This window comes from Doryrhamphus excisus, linkage group LG22 (genome assembly GCF_037039965.1).
Source record: "Doryrhamphus excisus strain RoL-2023G ecotype Guam linkage group LG22, RoL_Dexc_Guam_v1.1, whole genome shotgun sequence".
NCBI classification, from domain to species: Eukaryota; Metazoa; Chordata; class Actinopteri; order Syngnathiformes; family Syngnathidae; genus Doryrhamphus; species Doryrhamphus excisus.
This window is the reverse complement of record NC_136378.1, coordinates 9306939-9324989: the sequence shown is the minus strand read 5'-3', so window position 1 is coordinate 9324989 and position 18051 is coordinate 9306939. Positions and strand designations below refer to the sequence as shown.

Genomic DNA, 18051 nt, shown 5'->3' with positions numbered 1-18051 from the left:
CATGACTGGTTCAAGACTCTTCATCCTTGTATTTAGCAAACATCAACTGCTTGTATTGTTTCTTGAATTGGGCAACAATGGTGGCAACAATGGCGGCAACATTAAGATGCATGAGATGGGCGGCGAGTTCATATACTGCAGGAGAAACCCCTTCTTTTGTTCTTTTGACGGAATTTGAGATAGGACTGCGATGTATGCGAGTGTGTGTGAAGACTACGAATTGTAGAATCCGACGGAGGGCGAGACCACCCCCTGACATTCAATGAGGCCGGCTAAGGAGGGAGATGGAGTGAAAAGAGAAGAGAGACACAGGCGGCTTAACATTTGTGTCTCCGGGTCACTGGAGTGGCCAGCTTTAGCAGGAGAGATAACGGGATTACTGCAATCATGGCCACAGTTTTCTATGACTTCAACCCCCTCCTTCTTCCTCCTATGTGCTCTTGGCTCGGACCGGGGGGCTGGGACTGTGATGGACTGGGGCCGGCCTCCATTGGGGAACAAGAGACACTCATACAGCTAATCTCTTCAGGCTGGTGCTGACAGAAAGAGGTTAGCGGCTGCACCAAAATTTCTCTCGCAAGCGCCGCTGGACGCACTCTAAACAAATCAAGGCATTACCACAAGGCTAGGCTATATATATGTATATTATATATATATTTATACAAGAACGGAAAAGCTGTGGATTAAAAATATTGCACTCTCACAGCAAGCACTTTCAAATGTTGTCTGTATTATTGTGCGTAATAAAGTGATTAACCTTACAAACTCTGACAGGGATTAGAAGCAGCGTTTGATCAGTTAGTCAAGCTTACACATCCGAGTGAGAGCCAGGGACGAATGGTCAGGCTTTAAAACTTAAAATCCAGACCCCCTACCCTTCCTTGTAGCGATTCATTTTTTTTTTCTCTCTCCAGCAAATACATTTGTTGCTCGAGAAAAAGCCGGACGACGTGTGCTCCATAAATCTGTGTGTTTGTCAGCAGGATGTGACAAGCTTTTCCTCTCATCAGTCTGAGCTCCGGCGGCTGTGAACGCCACACTCTGACTAATAACTACAAATACAAGAGGACTTGTCTGCTGGCTTATGAATGTTGAGCTGTTGAGGAGTCGTGCATTTTCGCATGATGAATCGTTCATCAAAACTAGAAAAACTCATGAAAACTAGAAAATTCCTGTGGAAATTTTGATGGGCTTGCCACCTGTGCTGTGAACCTCGGGCCCGGTGCGCCAACGGCTACCGTGCTAGCACCTAGCAAGACAGCCTCAAGTACCGAAAAGGTTGATGCAGTCCCATAGTGTCCCCACATCATGCCATGTGTCTATTTGCCTTTAGAAATGAGTAAATTAGCTAAAATGCTAACATGCTAACAGTCATCATGCTAGCACCTAGCAAGAGGGCCTCAAGTTTAGAAAGTGCCAAGGTTGTCCTATAACCTTCCTACATCATGCCATGTGTCTATTTGCCTTTAGAAATGAGTAAATTAGCTAAAATGCTAACATGCTAACAGTCATCATGCTAGCACCTAGCAAGAGGGCCTCAAGTTTAGAAAGTGCCAAGGTTGTCCTATAACCTTCCTACATCATGCCATGTGTCTATTTGCCTTTAGAAATGAGTAAATTAGCTAAAATGCTAACATGCTAACAGTCATCATGCTAGCACCTAGCAAGAGGGCCTCAAGTTTAGAAAGTGCCAAGGTTGTCCTATAACCTTCCTACATCATGCCATGCCATCATGCCTTTAGAAATGAGTAAATTAGCTAAAATGCTAACATGCTAACAGTCATCATGCTAGCACCTAGCAAGAGGGCCTCAAGTTTAGAAAGTGCCAAGGTTGTCCTATAACCTTCCTACATCATGCCATGTGTGTATTTGCCTTTAGAAATGAGTAAATTAGCTAAAATGCTAACATGCTAACAGTCATCATGCTAGCACCTAGCAAGAGGGCCTCAAGTTTAGAAAGTGCCAAGGTTGTCCTATAACCTTCCTACATCATGCCATGTGTGTATTTGCCTTTAGAAATGAGTAAATTAGCTAAAATGCTAACATGCTAACAGTCATCATGCTAGCACCTAGCAAGAGGGCCTCAAGTTTAGAAAGTGCCAAGGTTGTCCTATAACCTTCCTACATCATGCCATGCCATCATGCCTTTAGAAATGAGTAAATTAGCTAAAATGCTAACATGCTAACAGTCATCATGCTAGCACCTAGCAAGAGGGCCTCAAGTTTAGAAAGTGCCAAGGTTGTCCTATAACCTTCCTACATCATGCCATGCCATCATGCCTTTAGAAATGAGTAAATTAGCTAAAATGCTAACATGCTAACAGTCATCATGCTAGCACCTAGCAAGAGGGCCTCAAGTTTAGAAAGTGCCAAGGTTGTCCTATAACCTTCCTACATCATGCCATGTGTGTATTTGCCTTTAGACATGAGTAAATTAGCTAAAATGCTAACATGCTAACAGTCATCATGCTAGCACCTAGCAAGAGGGCCTCAAGTTTAGAAAGTGCCAAGGTTATCCTATAACCTTCCTACATCATGCCATGTGTGTATTTGCCTTTAGACATGAGTAAATTAGCTTAAATGCTAACATGCTAGCAATTAGCATTTAGCCACAGGGAGAGTTGAGAAGTTTATCTCAAAAATGAGCCGTCAATCACGTTTCTACGTGGCCGTATGGCTGAGCTACAAGGCTGTGAAAAGTCTGTAAATTCTCGTTTTCCCTGGAATGTGGCTGTTCTAAAAATAGAACAGGTGTACCTAATCTAGTGGTCCATTTTTGAACGTTTTGGTGAATAGCGTCGCCATGGTTACACAAAACGTTCCAAAAAATAAATACCGCTGTAGTCCTGAGCGTCAGGATTCCGGCGGTGTAACATGTGTGGGGGTCCTTTTTGCGGTTTTGGCCGCATTACGCGCGCAAAAATGGGAAGATTAAGATATTATAATAGCTAAACATCACAAGGAATAACAATATGGGCTTGCTCAGTAATGCAAGCCCCATAGACAGCTGCTTAGCAAGCCCATAACAACATCTCAGCTGGTCTCGTACTGCCCATAGTACTACCAGGACATGAAATCACTTATTAACGAGCTGGTGTGTATATTATTTATGAGTGCCTGAAAACGGAAAACTCAAGCCACCCTTTGAGGACATTTGTTAAACACCCGTTTAACACCGGAGCATACATTTTTACGAGCTAAAGACAATGAGCTGAGCACATTCAACTCATTACATGAATATTGATTAAAGTGTAAATTCTGGGTGGTGGTACCGTGAATACAAAAGAGCGTAAACGCAAACACTAGTCGTATAAATAGGTTCTAAAAGACTCTGGTAATAAGGAAACACGATGAGATGTTTGCAGATTGTATAGCACTAGCATCAACCGAGGCTGACTATTGGCTCTTATTGGTTGGTTTTGTATACAGCAAATGTTTGTGATATGGGAGAAATAATCTTTGTAAATGTTCTTGTAATATTTTGACTTTATTCCAATAATATTTGGATTATTTTCAATTGGATTATTTATTTATTTATTCCCAAAATACAGTATTACAACTTTTTTTCCCCAAGTACAACTTGTTTGCTTCTCATCAAATTTCAACTCTATGCTATTAAAAATCCATAAATATTTCCTCCTAACTTTTTTTCTCTGGTAAAATTATTTTCCATTTCTGCTGTTCATCTATTTCTACTTACTTCTGGTAATATTATTAATTTATTCCCATCATTTAAAAAAAAATGACAATTGTATTTTGTTTGGCTCTCATCATATTACCACTTTTTTTTTTACTTTGATATTTCAGTTCTATGCTACTCAAATTACATTAATTTTTCCTCCTAATATTTTGAGTTTGTTCTCGTAAAAATGCAACGGAATCAAACTTTTATAGTATACATGTATGCATAAACAGGAGGATATATTGTGGACGTCTACCGCCATGGAGTTGTAGTTGTCGCGATTCGATTGGGCATTGTTTACACACATGGTAATGGTAATATTTCATTTGAACGTGCATCAGATTACAATTGAATGCATCGCATAATCAGTTCACAGTTCCACATGTCCAAAAGGAGTAGGAAGAAGCAAAGCTTATTAAATTGTACAATGACTAACTGTTACATTTGTTCACTTCCTGCTTTCCATAATACAGTTTAAGGTTTTAATAATTAATTTCGTACCGAAATTTAGCCATACATATTCAGGCAAAATGTATAAACAATGATGACACAACAGAAACAACACAAAAGTGGTTGTTTGGCTTGAAAATAAACATTATTTTTGACAAATATAACACCAGGAACTATTTACCACAAACAGAAAACCAGTGTTGGAAGTAACGATTAATCAAAGGTTAATCAACTATTTTGGTAATCATTCAATCGTTCATTTTCTACTGCTTATTTACAAATATAACACCATGAACTATTTACCACAAACAGAAAACCAGTGTCGGAAGTAACGGTATTACGACTCGAGCTGCAACGATTAATCAAAGGTTAATAAATTACCCAATTAATCGACAACTATTTTTTTGCTTTCCATAATACAGTTTAAGCAGTTTAATACAGTTTAAGGAGAAATATGATCTCAGGGAAGAAGTACATTTGAAACACTTATATGCTAGGACTACGTTAAAAAGCCATAGCATTTCAGTATATGGAATCAAACTGTGGACTATATTGACAGTTACTATGGTACCCATTATGTCATTGGATGGTCATATCACCTTGTACTTCGGTACGAGGTGTATTATTAAAAAAAAAAAAAAAAAAAAAACCTTAAACTGTATTATGGAAAGCAGGAAGTGAACAAATGTAACAGTTACTGATTGTAAAAGTACCAGATGGAGGGGTAGGATTTAATAAGCTTTGCTTCTTCCTACTCCTTTTGGACATGTGGAACTGTGAACTGATTATGTGATGCATTGAATTGTAATCTGATGCATGTTCAAATGAAATAAAAACATTACCATTAAATATATAGAAGCAACAGCATAACTACACGTACATGTTAAGTTTATATAATATTTCACTTGGTTTTGCATCGCTGTAATCATTGCCTATTATGGAATACACAACTTGAATGTATGGTTTACTGTGAATAATCAAGAGAACACTAGAAGTCCAATATGCGTTGTTGAGAATTAATTCATTTTTATGCTCTCCTGTGCTGAGGTGAGCAGTGAAGCTGATCTACTTTGCTTATTATATCAACACCATGACATTAAAACTAGCTTATAATGCCATGTGCTGCAGAAGTTATCCTCAGGGCACAATGTAGCTGTGCCACACTGCATGGCAGTCGTCCAATCAACACAGCTGCTCATAGAGACACAAGCAAACGGATTGTAAAGTACAATGGCCACACAAAAAGATATTTGTCTAACTACGCTCACTAGTGCCCACATCGATGGGGGACTCGTAAGGATGTAATGTTCTATCTGCTGGATCTGGATTCTCACTGCAACACTTGACCCAATGCAAGCAGACTGTAACATCCAAAAGTTGCACCTGTGTCTTACATCCAGGGGTGTTCTAACTTATTCCACTGAGGACCACAAACTGAAAAATGAAAGGATGCAAGGGCCACTATGATATTTGTTGATATGCTAAGAAGGTATACTATATGGTATATTCCAATAATATTTGGACTTTATTCCCAAAATACAGTATTACAACTTTTTTCCCCAAAGTACAACTTGATTTTTTTAGCTTCTCATTACATTGCGACTTAAAAAAATTCAACTCCATGCTATTAAAATTGCATAAATATTTCCTCCTAGCTTTTTTTCTCCTAAGAATTTATTTTCCATTGATGCTATTTCTACTTTTTTATTGTACATTTTCTTCTGGTAATACAAATCTTTTTTTTTTTACACATCATTTTTTAAAAATAAAAATGACAACTTTATTTTGTTTGCTTTTCGTCATATTATCACTTTTTTCTTTTGATATTTCAGTTCTATTCTACTCAAATTACATTAATTTTTCCTCCTAATATTTTGAGTTTGTTCTTGTAAAAATGACAACTTTATTTTATTTGCTTCTTGTCATATTATCACTTTTTTCCTTTGATATTTCAGTTCTATTCTACTCAAATTACATTAATTTTTCCTCCTAATATTTTGAGTTCGTTCTCATAAAAATGCAACTTTTTTTCTCAAAATGTTTGAACATTACTCTCAATTTCTGCTGTCTAGTTTACAATATTATTATAATATTATGTGATTATAATATTATTGTATTATATATATTATCCGTGATATTGTAACTTTTTCCCCAACCTAATTTTCTTTTTCATAAAAATCACAATATACATAATGAACATCTTTTTCTTAATTATTTCAACTTTATGCCACTAAAATGATGCAGTTCTTCCTCATAATTTTATTATTATGTTATTTTTGTAAAATTAAGACTTTTTCTTGTTAAATTCACATTTTGACTTTCTAAACTCACTGATGATTTGTACATTTCTGCAACTGTTTTTTTTTACTTGTATTTTTAGAACGTAAAAAAAAAAAATAGTTATGTGTCATCCTTTGACATTGAATGTCCCATGTTGTATTATTTACTCTTTTGCTATTCGTGGATTTGTGGATTTGTAGCATCTTCGCAACAATAGCTGTCAGGTTGTAAATATCAGAGCTAAATATAAAATAGCAGGTGCCAGTTTAATTAGACGCAGGTTGGAGGTCTAACTCTGTGCTTAGGTAGGAGGTTCACCGCAGGTGTTCGGCGGGTTGTGGGATGGCAGAACATCAGTGATGCTCTCCCACAGGGGGGGGGGGGAGCGGAGCTCAGCCCGACGCACGGCGAGGGCAGAACCAAACGCCACTCACTCGTCTCTTGTGCTGCTGCTGCTGCTGTGCCAGCTTTTGGCCCGGCCCCCACCGAGAGTGGAACACGCATTAAATATTAACTTAATTGGTCTCGGCAGAGCCCGGCTAACATACGGCGAGCATCAGACGGAAATGTCACCGCTTCCCCAGAGCCCCCACGCACTTAAGATCAAAGACAATAACATTGGTTCTAATCTGCTGTAATTGGGAGATAAGAGATTGCATGGTACAGCAACCCGGGTGTGGTTTGGTGTGCATGCATGCATGTATGTATGTTATTACGGCGGCTTGTCAGAGCAGCCGGGAATGAGACTTGAGAGAAAATGTCAGCGTCTCTTTGCATTCAATTGCTCCTTCTGCCACACAGCAGACAGCGGCAAAGATGTTTCCGTCTGCTGTCACGAGTACATGCGGTTTAATGACTGCGAAGTTGGCTGCACGTCTCGAAAACAAGGTGCACAGCCTTGGCAGCGAGCAAACGCTGCCATTTTCCTCACGTATTGACGGCGTGCTACTTTTACGTCAGCGTAACTGCTGCTTTGCCACTCACACCGAACCCCGACTGCTTCTCTAGCACCGCTACACACAACAATTAACAGCAGAAGTCTAATCATAAATGGTGCATTTTAAAGACAGTGATTAGTGATTAGGCTGAAACTCTCCGGGGAAGTTTAATCTCCACACAAAGTGGTTAATGCACTTGCTAAATGAACTGCTCCCTCCATAATAGCATCAAGAGCGGTGTGAAGTCGAAGATTACCCAAACAGTGTGGGCCACATTTTAAATCACTCACTAAAAAGTACAGAACCCTGGAGATGCTGCGGCTTAACCGCAGGGCCAGGTTGTGTGTGAGAGATGGCGAGCTAATGCACTCAAACGCGTCCGGGGAGATGCAGAGTATGGGAGCACAAGTGCTGGAGTCAACAAGCTCAGATGTCCTTTTGCCGGCTTTGAGAGTACAAGAGAAGCCGAGCAAGAGACGAGCAGACGGAGAGGCAAAAAGACCGGAAAAGTTTCCGTGCAACAGCAGTTATCCCACACGGGGCAGCAGAGGTCAACGCAAGCGTCAAACTCGCAGGCAAAACAGTAGCGTTTAGAATATGCAAGAAGACGCTTATCATTACTGCTGCTTTGATAGCATGCTAAATAAAAAGATTCAAAAACTCTTTTGTACAACTTTATACGTAGCCTTGACTTCACCGAGTTTTTGTAAATATAAACACAACACCATGATAAGCAAGTCACTTTTGACTTGTGGCCTGCTAGCCAAAAAAAAAAAAAAATAGCAGAACAAACATTGAAAGTTTGACCTTGACTACAGTATCTCAGGTGACATTGCGATGCTTTAGAAAATGTCAGCAAACATTCAGTTGCAGCATCTACAAATATATCTTGCTGGACTTTATGTCATATAAAATGGAGAAACATTCATCAACATCCGTAAATGTCAAAACTGAGCTGGCCTGAGCTCTTCTGGGATGCTTCAACGCCGAGTACATATTATGCTAGCTACATCTGATGATGCAGGTGTTGATACCCCATTGCATCATGGGTAACTTTGGGTCAGCGCCATTAATGTTGAAGCAATATGCTGCCATTCAAACGTACTACAGTCATTCCTTGCCATTTTTTGCCGTTCAAATTTTGCAGCTTCACTTGAACACAACATGAATATTAATCATTAATAATAACCAGCACAAGTTTTATTAATTAATTAATTAATTCATTCATTCATTTTCTACCGCTTATCCTCACGAGGGTCGCGGGGGTGCTGGAGCCTATCCCAACTGTCTTCAGACGAGAGGCGGGGTACACCCTGGACAAACAACCATTCACACTCACATTCATACCTATGGACAATTTGGAGTCGCTAATTAACCTAGCATGTTTTTGGAATGCGGGAGGAAACCGGAGAAAACCCACACATGCACGGGGAGAACATGCAAACTCCACACAGAGATGGCTGAGGGTGGAATTGAACCCAGGTCTCCAAGCTTCTCCTAACCACTCGACCGCTGTGCAGCCCAGCACGAGTCTTATTTATGTCTCAAATAGCTTATTTACTTTTATCTTTATGTACTGTATATATATGGTAATGCAGTGTAAAGGTGACTATAGGGTTGTTATTTCATGTCTATAGGGCTCTAATTATTTAGAAGGTCGTAAACAGGTTTTTTTTATGCTACAACTGAGAATATATCCCATTATTAATAAGGATAAACAGCATAACCACAACTTAAACAGTGTAGTTATTCCGATATGACAAACAAGAGTAGTATATACTATATTGATGGTTACTATGGTACCGATTATGTCATTGTATATCACCTCATACAAAAAAAAACTGTACTGAACAAATGTAACAGTTACTGATTGTAAAAATGGACATTATTGTTATAATCTTTATCATTATTACCATCATTATAATCATCATTAATATTACCATTTTCATCATTATAGTTGGAACAATTTTTTGATTTTTTTTTAATTATTATTTAATTTTACAGACTTCATTGCTTCTTGTAGAGCGCTGTATGATTCTGTATGATCTGTTGTTTTCTGAAATCCGCATTATTTATGCTTTTATTGTCAATTTATTAGCCCAGTTTTTCCCACTAAGTGTAACATTTACATATCATTTTCTGGAAACATCCGTTTCTTCTTGTTAAGCCCTACCTGAGGTTTTTAGACGTGCGTTTTAGTTTGTGTGTGTCTAGTCTCGTGCATTAAAAAGCAAGGTTTTAGGTCTGTGCTCAAACCGATGACCACCTCCAGCCCGGTGTTGAGTTATGAATATGAAAATATATATGCATGTGTCCTTGTTAATCACAGTATACAGTCATTAGTTGTGTATTTGTGCGCTAACCTCCAGAGTTGTATCGTTCTTTTCATGTTCTTTTCAGCGTTGCTGCACAGCTACTGCGGGGCTAACATGCTTTGTTCAACTCCATACCCCCCCCCCCCTCTCTTCCCTGCCGTCCACGTGGACGGCGTATAATCAAGCACTAATGCCTTCCTCCCTCCCCAGGGGCTGCCTCTGAGTAGTCGGTTAAGATTTCATTTGCATGCTTAATTAGTAAATTAAAAGGAGAGCCTGTCCCAGTCTTCTCCCGGCAACCCCTGTGCTCGTTCTCTCTCCGGGCCGCTCCTCTTCATCCGAACACCACCCACAGTTCCAAGTACCATTTCCCACTCGAGTCCACTTTTATTGGCTGTAATGGCCAACCTCATTGTCCACATGACCGCCACCGACAAAATCTACGGGCAGGGGTTGGAATGTGCAATACAAGGTGGAGGCGCATGAGAGACATGCTCAGGCTGCTCAGGCTGCTCAGGCATACGATGGAAGTCATTACTAAGAACTTAAATCCTTCCGCTGCATTGTTACTGGCAATTACTGATGGATGAAACCTAATCACAAGCTAGCTATGGTCTCAATTACAAATAAGTGGGTAAGCCTGATTCTAAAAATAACAATGATGGTCCATTTAGAATTCTTAGAAGTCTTTTGTCAATATTGTTTTATATTTGTGTCCAATCAAGGATAGTGCTTTATACATATTACTATAAATAGCCAAATGTGGCTGTTCTAAAACATCTTCAGGCAATATTTAACCTGGTCAGGTGAGCCTGGGGCCAACGCAATGGTAATCTTGCTTTTATTTCATTTGAACATGCATCAGATTACATTTGAATGCATCACATAATCACTCCGGTTTCCTCCCACATTCCAAAAACATGCTAGGTTAATTGGCGACTCCAAATTGTCCATAGGTATGAATGTGAGTGTGAATGGTTGTTTGTCTATATGTGCCCTGTGATTGGCTGGCCACCAGTCCAGGGTGTAAACCACCTCTCGCCCAAAGACAGCTGGGATAGGCTCCAGCACCCCCGCGACCCTCGTGAGGAAAAGCGGTAGAAAATGAATGAATGAATTATAACAATAATGATAATAATGATAATAACAATAACAATATTACAATGATAATAATAACAGGGGAAAACAAGGGGTAGGCATTTATAAGCTTTTGCTTCAGCCTACTCCTTTTGGGCTTGTGATCAGATAGTTGAATACAAATGTAAATAATGGAAAGTTATATTTTGATTGATGTAAGAAATACACTGTAATATTTAATATATTTGCTTAAATAAAATTAAAAAAAAAACACCATGGGAGCTCCTTGTGGTTGTTACGATGGCCAACCTTTTATCCAGCACTGCTTCTCCACGCTACAAATACGTCCTCCTGTTTAGCTTCCAATGAAATTAATTTCACTCAACTTACTACAAACAACAAATATAATATACAAAATATGGAAATCTTGTGACACTTGGCACCCTCAGAGCGTATTTGTCATACCATGAGCACCCTCTCATTCATACGTGTTGATCATTTTCCAAAAGTAGAATGTAGCACAATTGTGATTGATTGTGGCACAGCTGTTCCACAGGTTATTGTCTCTCTGGGGGGAAACCAGTTGTAGAGCACGCGTTCCATTTTATTTATTGTCGGGCTTAATATGAAATGACTGAGAATACACTATGTACTTAGCATCTTGGAAATTAAATGTTTCCACGTACGCTCTCCAATTTGCTGGCATCAAGCAACGTATCTGGCTGCTAAGTAGAATATGAGTATTATGATTCATAAAGCATCAATTACAGAGAGGACACTAGATTCCAGCATTTTGCAGGGGGTTATTTTTCAGCACATGACCCCTTATACATTTAAACTTCACATTTTGGAGTGACCTTTTATTGTGGCCAACCCATGTGAGGTGACTGAATGGAGAAGTGTTGCATTTATACTTTTGTTTGCTTCACTGTAAGTTACAAGGCTGACAAAACCATGGTGTGTTCAAGGAGCTCCGACATCTCTAAACCACTATCAATGAAGCATAAGATATTAATTCATTTTCTACCACTTATCCTCACAAGGTGCTGGAGCCTATGCCAGCTGTCTCCCAGCGAGAGGCAGGGTACAACTTGGACTGGTGGCCAGCCAATCACAGGGCACATATAGACAAACAACCATTCACACTCACATTCATACCTATGGACAATTTGGAGTTGCAAGTCGAGGAAATCGGAATAGTCATGCAACATCTTATAAATCTATGTAGATAAAAATATTGTACTGTAAGGTTGAATCTTATTAAATTTTAACAAGTTTTAACAGCAGAATCCAATAAATAGAAGTGCAGTGTTTATGTGTGATGGATGCCAACTTATTTTGACTGACTGATTTGGAGGAAATTTTGGGGTATCAAAGTACTTAAGGGGAGAAAAAGTAGAGTTGATCGTGTACAGGGTCTCACAGAAAGTCAGTTTTAAAAAAAAACTGATTACAAAGATGCGTATATTTCCCATTCGGGTGTTAAAAAAATACTTTGCATTGCGATGAGAGCCACAACAAAGAGGCTGAAGAGCCACATACGGCTCTGGAGCCGTGGGTTGCTGACCCCTGGTATAGGCTGTATATTTTACTTGTATTATCACATATTTATATTTATGATTTATGTAATTTTTGGATTGAAAAAAAATGTGTGCGGCTATTAGGGTGCATCATATTTGAATGGGAAATTTTAAATTCATAATATCAATTTGGCTGGCACTCCATTTTTTTCTCATGAACATAAAAATGTTTTGAGGAAATCCAGACTTAGGGGTGCCACCCCACACATAAACTTTTGTAAAATTTCATTAAATGTGCAATTTCTAGTCTAATTGCCAAAAAGTTGACCTGGAAATGTTGAGTACAATGAACTTCTATACAGCATCATTTTCTATAGTGTTATCAAAGGGGGCCCAGACCAAAGACCAAGCTGCGACTGCTAGTCTGAAAGGAACTAGTTGTTAAAATAATAAATGGAAAAAATAAAAAAATAAAATAAATAATAAATGGACAAGTGTATATCAGATTATGTAGGACTACAGTACTACTCTCAATAAATATGAGGCGTCAGTAATACTGTCTACTCTATATTACTGTTGTTGATGTTATGCTTGCTCAGCTATTAGCTAACTGTCATTAGCTAATGCTAATGCTAATGCTAGCTAATGCTAGCTACAGTAGAGGCAATGAGCACTAAACAGTGCCTAAAATAATACATGGACAAGTGTATATCAGATTATGTAGTACTACAGTACCACTCTCAATAAATATGAGGCATCAGTAATACTGTCTACTCTACGTATATTACTGTTGTTGATGTTATGCTTGCTAAGCTATTTGCTAACTGTCATTAGCAAACTGTAGCTAGCTAATGTTAGCTACAGTAGAGGCAATGAGCACTAAACAGTGCCTAAAATAATAAACTGACAAGTGTATATCAGATTATGTAGTACTACAGTACCACTCTCAATAAATATGAGGCATCAGTAATACTGTCTACTCTATATTACTGTTGTTGATGTTATGCTTGCTCAGCTATTAGCTAACTTTCATTAGCGAACTGTAGCTAGCTAATGTTAGCTACAGTAGAGGCAATGAGCACTAAACAGTGCCTAAAATAATACATGGACAAGTGTATATCAGATTATGTAGGACTACAGTACCACTCTCAATAAATATGAGGCATCAGTAATACTGTCTACTCTACGTATATTACTGTTGTTGATGTTATGCTTGCTAAGCTATTAGCTAAATGTCATTAGCGAACTGTAGCTAGCTAATGTTAGCTACAGTAGAGGCAATGAGCACTAAATACCTATAAATATGACTACAAATCATTCAAATTACAAAGACAAAACCGCAAATTTGCTAGTAATATGTAATAGGAGTATAAATACCAACAAAAACATAAATATCACCTCAGATCTCCATGGCGACCATTGAACTGTTCATCACTTTATTCCACAAAAAAATGTATGGTGGCACCCCTAAATAAAAATAATGTATTGGAAAAATATTTTGTATGTATTGTTTCTACATATATTGGAACACTTTTAGTACCCAGCCATATCAAAATTCAATAATTGTGTTTTTTGATGCAACCATGAATGCTGATCATAAATATACGTATAATTCGCTAACATGTGAAAAGGATCCAAATAAAACTGTGACTTATGTAATAATGGTCCAAAGCGGCACGGTGTACCTTCAAGACGTCCTGCGTGTCGTCCATGCAGTAGACCCTGATGTTGTACTCCAGCGTGGAGCAATAGGCGTCAGAGAAGAGCACCAGCCTCAGGCGCTTGGCGGCACCCATGTGCAGGGACTCTCCCACCAGGGCGAAGGTGCCCAGCTGCTCGGAAAACAGCTGGCACGTCTCGGCCTCGAGCTGGCAGTAATAGGGATCTGATGCCAGTTCCTCCCCCATCAGCAGGACGTCCTGGAGAGAAGTATAAGTGAAAAGTTAAGCATCCAATTTATTTCAGACATTAGGTTTGTTCTAGGGGTGGGGGGGTGGGGGTTGTGATGTTGTAAAAAGATCAAACTATCGTGTTGTGTTTTCACAGTAAGATCTAGCAGATCTAAAAAAGGTAATGTGATGTAATATTCTCCATTTGCAGCCAAAGAAATACCTTCTTCTTGCCTCATGCTCCCTTTCCAGGGTATTCACACAGGATTAAGAAACGCCTCCTATAGAATAGCATCAATTCTCTTAATAATGCATGCATGCGCTTCTCCGCCGATATGAAAGGAGACTCGACTGGAATCCTGGTATGACGAGATGATTCCAAAGAAAGGATTTGTAAACATTGGAGGTTCTTTCAGCTTCAGAAGTTCAAAGACTTTAAAGCAGGGGTCTCAAACATGCGGCCCGCGGGCCAAATGTGGCCCGCAGGACACCAGTTTGAGGCCCCCGCCTTGATATGAAAGTTTAATGTTAGTGCGGAAGTTTGATATGGATGCTGTATGGTATCATGTACCCAGAAAAAATTATTACGTTTGATTTAATGTTCATGTTAAAGGTTAAATAACTGTTTATCGTTATCCTCCCTATCCGTGTGGAAGTGGTAAGTTTTTGATATGGATGCTGTATGGTATCATGTACCCAGAAAAAATTATTACGTTTGATTTAATGTTCATGTTAAAGGTTAAATAACTGTTTATCGTTATCCTCCCTATCCGTGTGGAAGTGGTAAGTTTTTGATATGGATGCTGTATGGTATCATGTACCCAGAAAAAATTATTACGTTTGATTTAATGTTCATGTTAAAGGTTAAATAACTGTTTATCGTTATCCTCCCTATCCGTGTGGAAGTGGTAAGTTTTTGATATGGATGCTGTATGGTATCATGTACCCAGAAAAAATTATTACGTTTGATTTAATGTTCATGTTAAAGGTTAAATAACTGTTTATCGTTATCCTCCCTATCCGTGTGGAAGTGGTAAGTTTTTGATATGGATGCTGTATGGTATCATGTACCCAGAAAAAATTATTACGTTTGATTTAATGTTCATGTTAAAGGTTAAATAACTGTTAATAGTTATCCTCCATATAAATGTGGAAGTGGTAAGTTTTTGGCTATTTAAGTTTAAAGGAAATAACTTGAAGGCTACCGTTTAGGTCGCTAGCTCTCTAGTTTGCGAGTTAGCATGTGTCTCGAGACCCTGCAGTTGCGCAATATGTTGTAAATAAAAAAAGTATAAATGTGACTATAGTCGTGTTTTGTCATGTCTACAGGGCTCTAATAATGCTTTGTTCATTTTAATCTGAAAAAAAATAATTTGTCTACCCACCAACTATATGTGGTTTCTTAAGTTTTTATTATTTGCTGTTTTATTATTATTATTATTATTATATTTATTTATTACTGATTGATTGTCTTTATTCTTGATTTGTTTATTTATTTTTCATCTTATTTTGTGTGGAAAAATAAAAAGTAATGTTTTATCAGAGCTTTTCTTGTAGAAAATTGGAACCAAGGCGAAGTTTTTTAATTTTTTTTGTTTTTAATGAATGCGTTTTTTTTGTTTTTTTTTGGAAAACCTGATGCGGCCCAGTCTCACCCAGACCCTAGCTCCAGTGGCCCCCACGTAAATTGACTTTGAGACCCCTGCTTTAAAGCAACTTTATCTTTTCACTGACAAAACAACACCATCACCTGATGGAGTGTTAAATAAACGACAATGAGATAACAGATGCACCAGAATTAACTGGTACTCATTTTTCAAGGGGAGGGAGGATGGATTTTAAAATGTCAAAAGCAGCAGCTGCACCACAACAGCACCTCCCGTAATAATAATGACGGGAGACTAAACAACAACTATCACAGATCAGGACTGCTTTTATGACAACACTGTTCTCTATGCTAATTAGATGAGGACAAATTAGACTCAAGGTGACAATGTTTTCTCTGGAAACTCCATCACGCCGAGTTGACTGTCTCTTCTGTCTCTTAACATTGGCCGCATCAAGCCGAGGCGAGCGTTATGGCTGCCAAAACGGCGTGATCGATGGAACCGCACACCATCTCCATCAATGGAATTAGTATTGACACGATTCATTTGCTATGCAACCGCAATGGAGTCTCACTTTTTCATCATCTTAATATTTCCTCGAGGTGTGGGGATGGCTCAATTACGCCACTGAGTGCTCGCTCTAAGAGCAATTCATTTCTGACGGATCCATTTTCACTATCTCTCCTTTAGTCCTTATTCAAAAACGCCAGTCGTGATATTCACCGTTCTGCGTCCGAACGGTAGCTTTCTCCCTTATGCACTTAGGTTAAATGTGGTCTTAAGTGATGATTAAAAGTGCAGGTCAAACTCTTGCCTCAGACAGCTCAACAGAGTGAATTATTAATGCCCAATCGAACATGAAAGAAGACCTCCTATAACACCCCCGAAGCCCACCAGCAGTCTTTTCCAATCTGTCTGCATTGCCGAGATGAGTACACAGCCCCCAAAGCATGATTGTTCGCTCGTGTGTTTGGTTATAGATGCTCAAAAGTTCTGACCAACTCCATCCTCTTGCCTACTTGCAGGGGTGATTACTTTTGAATTTCATGCACAGACACACGGGGAGGGAACTCCACCTCCGACTGTAATTGGAAGCAGAAAGATCCAAGGAGTACTTTGAAGAAAACTAGTTTCTGCTTTGACAAACATGTTGCCTGGCAACTATTGAGCTGGAAAGAGGCGGTGTTTTTTTTGTGATGAAGAGCAGACATTTAGACCTATTTAAGACCTTTGCACTTTTTTTTTTTTTGTAGCATTTTTGCATGCTAACTCACCTCCCAAGCACCTTCATAGTTCTGCTTCTTCAGGCGAACGGCCCAGTTATCGAGGCATGCGTCAGAGCAGTGGTCCATGCTCAGGATAATGGGCCGACTCAGAACCACCCCGGGAGGCCCGCAACTCACAACAGGGCTGAGCAGGGTCTGGCAACCGGCCAGGGGTAACCTACACCAGGGAGGGAGGAGAAACGGAGGCATGAATCATAATGAAGAGCTTTCACTGGAGTTATTAGAGTGAATATACTGGTCCCTTTAAGAAAGGATGTGACACCGTCACCTCTAAATGAGCTGGCTGCATAATGAAGGCCTGCTGGACGTGGCTGCCAGACAATGTCACACATGGACGGCGTGCAACAGTGACTGAACGCAGCGGGGTAGATAAACAGTGTTTTCACAAACAATTCATTTGACTTAAAGCGGGCACACGCTGGTAAAAGCCCGTGTTATTTATTTACATCTCTTCTTCACAGCGCCGGCATGGGCTCTAAAGACCTCCATGATGGAGCAGCAGAACATCAAAACAAAGACGCAGTGCTTACAGTTTTTCTCGATTGTTTAAATCGAGAAAAAGTACGTCAGTCACTTATGCATCAGGGGTAGCACAACCTCTTTTTTCCTTGAAATGTTTTATTCCATGAAGTCATCATAAAACAGGCGTGCTACTTACAATATAAGAATTTTGTTACAGTTTTTCTCGATTTTTTAAACACATTTTCTGAAAGGATGCCTCATATTCTCAGAAAAAAAAATATTTTTTGTTTTTTTTTTGTATTTTTTTGACTCGACTATTTCGCTTTGTATCTAAAGTTATTTTGCAAATTTGTCTTGTCACATATACGGTGCATTTGACAAGACAGCAAGACTGCAGTTACGTCAGTCACTTATGCATCAGGGGTAGCACGACCTTTTTTTTTTCCTTGAAATGTTTTATTCCATGAAGTCATCATAAAACAGGCGTGCTACTTACAATATAAGAATTTTGTTACAGTTTTTCCTCGATTTTTTAAACACATTTT

General features: G+C 39.0%; 1 protein-coding gene across 4 annotated transcripts in view; it reads right to left on the bottom strand.

Moving 5' to 3' along the window:
* Nucleotides 1–18051, bottom strand: part of unc5a (unc-5 netrin receptor A) — a 226997-nt gene that overhangs the window by 16296 nt on the left and 192650 nt on the right. For all 4 annotated transcript variants that reach the window (XM_058063405.2, XM_058063407.2, XM_058063406.2 and 1 more), the window contains 2 exons: nt 17033–17201; nt 13948–14181 (listed from right to left, as the gene is read on the bottom strand). In XM_058063405.2, coding sequence (XP_057919388.2) covers nt 13948–14181; nt 17033–17201 — 403 coding nt within the window. The remainder of the gene's footprint in view (nt 1–13947; nt 14182–17032; nt 17202–18051) is intronic.